At 42.9% G+C, this 8,299-nt stretch overlaps 1 protein-coding gene across 1 annotated transcript in view; it reads right to left on the bottom strand.

The window, feature by feature from the left end:
* The window catches only part of LOC129863615 (collagen alpha-1(I) chain-like), a 35,517-nt gene continuing 27,218 nt past the window's right edge, over positions 1-8,299 (bottom strand). Inside the window, exons 41-49 of the mRNA XM_055935729.1 lie at positions 7,820-7,927; positions 5,540-5,593; positions 5,323-5,430; positions 4,789-4,842; positions 3,699-3,806; positions 3,280-3,571; positions 2,798-2,988; positions 2,355-2,597; positions 1-1,246 (exon numbers count right to left, since the gene is read on the bottom strand). Coding sequence (XP_055791704.1) covers positions 1,100-1,246; positions 2,355-2,597; positions 2,798-2,988; positions 3,280-3,571; positions 3,699-3,806; positions 4,789-4,842; positions 5,323-5,430; positions 5,540-5,593; positions 7,820-7,927 — 1,305 coding nt within the window. The 3' untranslated portion in view covers positions 1-1,099. The remainder of the gene's footprint in view (positions 1,247-2,354; positions 2,598-2,797; positions 2,989-3,279; positions 3,572-3,698; positions 3,807-4,788; positions 4,843-5,322; positions 5,431-5,539; positions 5,594-7,819; positions 7,928-8,299) is intronic.

Raw genomic sequence — 8,299 nt, 5'->3', positions numbered from 1 at the left:
TTGAGTAGACCACTTCACGTGCTTTATTCAGCATCCAAATAATTAAAAACATCTTGATTTATTATACATGTACAACATCAGTACAGATTCTCTTTTTTTCAAAACCATGAAAGTGTGTCTGCTTCTCAGATTTTGTAAAACTCTTTTCCTTTTTTAGAAACCTAAAAAGTTTTTCTTCAACAAACAAAACACAAACATCAGGAGGGTTTGAGTGGTGCTTTAGTGATGCAGTGATAGGGACAATCACAAGGGTAGCATAGAGGGTGGACAAAAACATCAGCTGGGGAAATGAAATACAACTAAAAACAAAACCACTTCCCTAAATCCACACCAGACACCATTGGCATGCCTTATATCCACAGTAAAACATATTTCAGAACTGTTAATTAACCAACACTTGACAAAGAAAACAATTGTACTAGCAATGTGTTGATTTGTTAGCACCAAAGATCCGATGGTTGTTAGCTAATTATGACAGGAAAGGATTGCTCTAACAAACATATTATAGCATTATAGCACCTTTGACATTTGTTTTCTATCCAATAATATTCCTGTAGTGTAAAATCGGCCCTAGGGCTTGTGAAACATTTTGGGTAACATGGAGTTCTTCTCTGAGGTAGCCATTAATGTATTCAAAATTAATGTGAATGTTCAGGTGTTTTTCTGTCATGAATTTAGAACAAGAAGACACTTCACTGTCATTTTTAAGATTTATTTAATACCAGAAAATGGTACATAGCATTTGTTGCTTTCATTGTCCTTCCGCAGTGGTAAAAAACGGCAAAAAAGTCACCTGTATCTCATTGTGTTTCTCCATGGGAATTTTACACTTTATTTTACACTTATTTTCTTGTTGCCAGTGGAAACAAAATATTATTTTTTAAGTGTCCTTAATTGTTGTAAGTTTCGGTTGAAGTAGCAGTCCCCCAAATGTCTTTTCTTCAGAATCAAAAACATGCAAACGACGTCTTCAGCAGAGTAGTTTTAAGCTCGTGGACCAGTGGCAGCCGAAATAGTTTGTAGGTAATGCATAGAAAATAGAATTAGAGATGACTGCTAGAAAAAACAAACAATTTCATGTCCATATTTCTTTTTGATTTTATACGAAGCAGACAGGGCCAACTTCCACGCCAAACTCCTGATCAGGTGCACCAACGTCCATAGGAGCGATGTCAATGATGGGCAGGCGAGATGTTTTTGATGTCTTGTAGTCGATGACTGTCTTGCCCCATGTGCCAGTATGTGACTATGGAGAGAGATAGAGAGAGAGAGCGAGAGAGAGTGAGAGCAAGAGAGAGAGAGCATAGGTCAGAATCAGAAACCAGTCCTAGTAAAGATGATTGATAACACACTAACCTCTTTATAACTTCTGTTTTATTTAGTTACTTCATTCATCTTTAGTTTCATAACATGGATTTCACACAATTTTAAATTCAAAATGAGGACAGTAGAAGAAGAGAATAGAGGAGAGTAGAAGAAGAGAATAGATGAGAGTAGAATAAGAGAATAGATGAGAGTAGAATAAGAGAATAGATGAGAGTAGAATAAGAGAATAGATGAGAGTAGAATAAGAGAATAGATGAGAGTAGAATAAGAGAAAATAGGAGAGTAGAAGAAGAGAATAGATGAGAGTAGAAGAAGAGAATAGAGGAGAGTAGAAGAGAATAGATGAGAGTGGAAGAAGAGAATAGAGTAGATGAAGAGAATAGAGGAGAGTAGAAGAAGAGAATAGATGAGAGTGGAAGAAGAGAATAGAGTAGATGAAGAGAATAGAGGAGATTAGAAGAAGAGAATAGAGGAGAGTAGAAGAAGAGAATAGATGAGAGTGGAAGAAGAGAATAGAGGAGAGTAGAAGAAGAGAATAGAAAAAGAGAATAGAGGAGAGTAGAAGAGAATAGAGGAGAGTAGAAGAGAATAGAGGAGAGTAGATGAAGAGAATAGAGGAGAGTAGAAAAAGAGAATAGAGGAGAGTAGATGAAGAGAATAGAGGAGAGTAGAAGAAGAGAATAGAGGAGAGTAGAAGAAGAGAACAGATGAGAGTGGAAGAAGAGAATAGAGGAGAGTAGAAGAAGAGAATAGATGAGAGCAGAATAAGAGAATAGAGGAGAGTAGAAGAAGAGAATAGAGGAGAGTAGAAGAAGAGAATAGATGAGAGTAGAAGAGAATAGATGAGAGCAGAAGAAAAGAATAGAGGAGAGTAGAAGAAGAGAATAGAGGAGAGTAGAAGAGAGGTAGAAGACAGTAAAAGACGAGAGTAGAAGAGAGAATAGAATAACAGACATCAGAAGGGAGTTGAAAGATAAGCGAAAAGAGTAGAGGACAGTAAAAGTGGACAGTAGTAGTAGGTGTCTCACCGTGCAGCCGTCCTCGCTGACGGTGTATGTGAAGCGGCTGTTGCCCTCAGCTCTGATCTCGATCTCGTTGGATCCCTGGAGCAGTAGGGCCTTCTTCAGGTTGCCCGTGCCCTTGTCCATGTAGGCCACACTGTTCTTGCAGTGGTATGTGACATTCTGGGACGCCTCGTTGGACATCAGGCGCATGAAGGTCAGCTGGATGTTGACGTCCTCTGGGTTGGAGCCCTCGCTACCGTACTGGAACTGGAGAGGAGAGGGAGAGGAGGAGGGGGGGGGGGGTTAGTATCATGAAGGCAGATTTGTAGTGAAGGCAGGTCACTAAAACTTGAGTCCAAGTCAAGACCCATGTCCCCAGTAATCCAAGTTTGAGTGTAAGTCTGAGTCGTTTCTACCCGAGCTCTGACTGTAGTCCTTGTCACATGGTTACGCTGAATGGTCCTTACCTGGAAGCCGTTGTCCATAGACTCTGAGAACCAGATGTGCTTCTTCTCCCTGATGTTCTTGCTGGTATACCAGTTCTTCATGGGGACGGTGTCCTGAGATGGGTAGACACAGGTCTCTCCAGTCTCCATGTTGCAGAAGACCTGGACAGCATCCAGAGGAGAGCCCTGGTTGGGGTCCACCCAGTACTGGCCTGTGGGTTTAAGAGAGAACAGAATATAAGCCATCAAGGTGGTTCAGGTGACCATAGAGGTCCAATAAAGTAGAAGTTATTATATTGATAGAGTTATTAATGTAGGTTGCTAGCTCTTTGATGTTTCCTTTTTAAATATTGAATACATTAAATCATTCAATCATTCAACCAACCAACCAACCAACCAACCAACCAACCAACCAACCAACCAAACAATCACTGATCACAGCATGCCTATTTAAATAACCAGTGTTTGTCTGGGGCGTGCGCTGGACTGAGCCTGGAACTTACCGCTCTTCCATTCAGGGTGGCACATCCTGATGTCACGGCACATGCGGGCGGGGTTCTTCTGGGTTCCCTCAGGGCTGCGGATGTTCTCCACCTTCTGGCTGAGGCTCTTCAGGGTGGTGTCCACCTCCATGTCACGGTCGTTCATCATGTCAGGCTCGTCAGCACGGTAGTGGTATCCTCCTCCTCCTCGCATGGGGTCAGGTCCCTTCTCCTGGTTGTAGATCGGTGCGACATGGAAGCCGCCACCAGCGGGACCTGGGGGTCCGGGCAGACCAGGAGAACCAGGAGCACCCTGGGTAGGGAAGAAGAAGACAGAAAGGGGTCAAATCTGGCATCAAAGGCTTGTGCTATGTGTGTGAGGATCTGTGTGTCTGCTTGTGCGTATGCACGGTAAATGTGGAGGTCAGTGTGAGACTTACAGCAGGTCCCATCTCTCCGTTGCGACCACGGGGTCCGGGTGGTCCGATGGGTCCAGGCAGACCGTTCATGCCATCTTTACCAGTAGAGCCAGAAGAACCATGGGGTCCCTGTAGGACACAGAACAACAACTCCATTAGAAGTCATATACCTTGAACAGGAAAAGTCACAGCGCTCACACACCATTATTTAACTATTAACAACTTGACCTCTCAGCCTTCATCAGAGGTCCTATTCCTTCCATTCCAGCGACAACATAACAAATAAATGACTAGATAGGATATCCCTGCATAATCTGATGTGTGGAATCTTCTTGTTAAGGTTAAGAACACAACATCACATACAGGATCATTCTATGAACAATGTTATCCAACTGAAGAGTGTTGTGGAGTGCAGGGTCAATGTTATCCAACTGAAGAGTGTTGTGGAGTACAGGGCCAATGTTATCCAACTGAAGAGTGTTGTGGAGTACAGGGCCAATGTTATCCAACTGAAGAGTGTTGTGGAGTGCAGGGTCAATGTTATCCAACTGAAGAGTGTTGTGGAGTACAGGGCCAATGTTATCCAACTGAAGAGTGTTGTGGAGTGCAGGGTCAATGTTATCCAACTGAAGAGTGTTGTGGAGTACAGGGCCAATGTTATCCAACTGAAGAGTGTTGTGGAGTACAGGGCCAATGTTATCCAACTGAAGAGTGTTGTGGAGTGCAGGGTCAATGTTATCCAACTGAAGAGTGTTGTGGAGTGCAGGGTCAATGTTATCCAACTGAAGAGTGTTGTGGAGTGCAGGGTCAATGTTATCCAACTGAAGAGTGTTGTGGAGTGCAGGGCCAATGTTATCCAACTGAAGAGTGTTGTGGAGTACAGGGCCAATGTTATCCAACTGAAGAGTGTTGTGGAGTACAGGGCCAATGTTATCCAACTGAAGAGTGTTGTGGAGTGCAGGGTCAATGTTATCCAACTGAAGAGTGTTGTGGAGTACAGGGCCAATGTTATCCAACTGAAGAGTGTTGTGGAGTGCAGGGCCAATGTGTAACTTATATTACATTATCAACCATGTTCTATTGATGAACTGGGAGTCAGAGTCATACTCACTCGGGGTCCAGAAGGTCCGTTAAGTCCAGCAGGCCCAGACTCTCCAGGGGATCCCTGGAACCAGATACATCACATTAATCACACATTATATCACATTAATCACACATTATATCACATTAATCACACATTATATCACATTAATCACACATTATATCACATTAATCACACATTATATCTCATTAATCACACATTATATCACATTAATCACACATTATATCTCATTAATCACACATTAAATCTCATTAATCACAAATTATATCACATTAATAACACATTAAATCTCATTAATCACACATTATATCTCATTAATCACACATTATATCACATTAATCACACATTATATCACATTATTCACACATTATATATGTTAAAGCAAAGAGAACAACAGATCTTCAACCCAGACACAATGTGCATGCTTCCTTAATGCCACAAATCAATAAAAACAACTTTTAAAAGGGCAGTAAATTATCGTAAAGAGAAGCAGCTAACTGTAACAGCATGAGTTGTATGATATTGGAAGGCTGGTATACTCACAGCGGGTCCAGGAAGTCCGGGCATGCCGCTCAAACCTCTGTGTCCCTTGTGGCCTCTCTCTCCACCCTCTCCAGCCTCTCCCTTGTCTCCACGAGCACCAGCAGGGCCCTACAGACACAGGTCAAAGGTCAAACATGTACTCAGCAAAGACAGTGGACATCCTTACAATACATTAGGTTGAGGAGTATGGATGACAAAATGCTGACAGAAAACTTACAAGACCCCCACGACCACCAGCAGGACCGTTAGGGCCAGCGGGACCAGCAGGACCCTGAGAGAGAGAGAGAGAGAGAGAGAGAGAGAGAGAGAGAGAGAGAGAGAGAGAGAGAGAGAGGAGAGAGAGAGAGAGAGAGATGAGAGAGAGAGAGAGAGAGAGAGAGAGAGAGAGAGAGAGAGAGAGAGAGAGAGAGATAGAGGAGAGAGATAGAGGAGAAGAGAGAGAGGAGATGAGAGAGAGAGAGGAGAGAGAGACGTGAGAGAAAGAGAAGGAGAGAGGTGAGAGAGGAGAGACGAGAGAGAGAGAGAGAGAGAGAGAGAGAGAGAGAGAATCAAGGATAATTATGTGTGTATTCTACATTGATGAAACTCAGGGTATGTCAGGGTAACATTGATGTATCTCAGGGTATGTCAGGGTAACATTGATGAAACTCAGGGTATGTCAGGGTAACGTTGATGTATCTCAGGGTATGTCAGGGTAACATTGATGAATCTCAGTGTATGTCAGGGTAACATTGATGAATCTCAGGGTATGTCAGGGTAACGTTGATGTATCTCAGGGTATGTCAGGGTAACATTGATGAATCTCAGAGTATGTCAGGGTAACACTGATGTATCTCAGGGTATGTCAGGGTAACATTGATGAATCTCAGGGTATGTCAGGGTAACATTGATGAATCTCAGAGTATGTCAGGGTAACACTGATGTATCTCAGGGTATGTCAGGGTAACATTGATGAATCTCAGGGTATGTCAGAGTAACGTTGATGTATCTCAGGGTATGTCAGGGTAACATTGATGAATCTCAGGGTATGTCAGGGTAACATTGATGAATCTCAGGGTATGTCAGGGTAACATTGATGAATCTCAGTGTATGTCAGGGTAACGTTGATGTATCTCAGGGTATGTCAGGGTAACATTGATGTATCTCAGGGTATGTCAGGGTAACGTTGATGTATCTCAGGGTATGTCAGGGTAACGTTGATGTATCTCAGGGTATGTCAGGGTAACAATGATGAATCTCAGGGTATGTCAGGGTAACATTGATGAATCTCAGGGTATGTCAGGGTAACGTTGATGTATCTCAGTGTATGTCAGGGTAACATTGATGAATCTCAGGGTATGTCAGGGTAACGTTGATGTATCTCAGTGTATGTCAGGGTAACATTGATGAATCTCAGGGTATGTCAGGGTAACGTTGATGTATCTCAGGGTATGTCAGGGTAACAATGATGTATCTCAGGGTATGTCAGGGTAACGTTGATGTATCTCAGTGTATGTCAGGGTAACGTTGATGTATCTCAGTGTATGTCAGGGTAACATTGATGAATCTTAGGGTATGTCAGGGTAACGTTGATGTATCTCAGTGTATGTCAGGGTAACATTGATGAATCTTAGGGTATGTCAGGGTAACGTTGATGTATCTCAGGGTATGTCAGGGTAACATTGATGAATCTCAGGGTATGTCAGGGTAACGTTGATGTATCTCAGGGTATGTCAGGGTAACATTGATGTATCTCAGTGTATGTCAGGGTAACATTGATGAATCTCAGAGTATGTCAGGGTAACGTTGATGTATCTCAGGGTATGTCAGGGTAACGTTGATGTATCTCAGTGTATGTCAGGGTAACATTGATGTATCTCAGGGTATGTCAGGGTAACGTTGATGTATCTCAGTGTATGTCAGGGTAACGTTGATGTATCTCAGGGTATGTCAGGGTAACATTGATGTATCTCAGGGTATGTCAGGGTAACGTTGATGTATCTCAGGGTATGTCAGGGTAACATTGATGAATCTCAGGGTATGTCAGGGTAACGTTGATGTATCTCAGGGTATGTCAGGGTAACATTGATGTATCTCAGTGTATGTCAGGGTAACATTGATGAATCTCAGAGTATGTCAGGGTAACATTGATGTATCTCAGGGTATGTCAGGGTAACGTTGATGTATCTCAGTGTATGTCAGGGTAACATTGATGTATCTCAGGGTATGTCAGGGTAACGTTGATGTATCTCAGTGTATGTCAGGGTAACGTTGATGTATCTCAGGGTATGTCAGGGTAACATTGATGTATCTCAGGGTATGTCAGGGTAACATTGATGAATCTCAGGGTATGTCAGGGTAACATTGATGTATCAGGGTATGTCAGGGTAACATTGATGAATCTCAGGGTATGTCAGGGTAACATTGTAAGCTAGTCCAACAAATGTCCAAAACGTTCGGCCTGAAAGTGACAGAGATACTATAGTCGACCCCTAAATTGATGAGAAGAGGTACTTACAGACTCTCCGCGGCTACCAGTTTTGCCAGAAGCACCAGAGGGACCGGGGGCACCGGGAGGTCCGGGAGCACCAGGGGAACCGGCATTACCATTCTCACCACGGTCACCCTGCAATGAACACACACACACAGGAACAACGAGTCATGAGGGTAACAGCACCAGTAATGGGGACAAGTGTTGGAGTTTCCTTCCTTACATTGTAAAGTGCTGGAAAAGAGCACCTGAAAGAGCTCTACATACACCAACAGTAAGGGTTCTATTCAAAAAGTCAAGCTGAAGTGTTACAGATTGCGCAATAGAAATGTATAGTAATTCCCATTTGAGCTGATATGTGCAGAGTTTACCGTGAATGCTAAAGCGGGAACATTGCCTTTAAATTTCCATCACGCTCTAGCATTGAACATCATCGATGCGGAATGAATAGAGCTCTGAGTGTGTAATTTCAAGACAAGTAGGCTGTTTCTATTATCCAGCAGCAAT

This window comes from Salvelinus fontinalis, chromosome 1 (assembly GCF_029448725.1).
Source record: "Salvelinus fontinalis isolate EN_2023a chromosome 1, ASM2944872v1, whole genome shotgun sequence".
Lineage (NCBI taxonomy): Eukaryota > Metazoa > Chordata > Actinopteri > Salmoniformes > Salmonidae > Salvelinus > Salvelinus fontinalis.
Note: the sequence above shows the minus strand (reverse complement) of the source record. Positions and strands in the feature narration are given on the sequence as shown.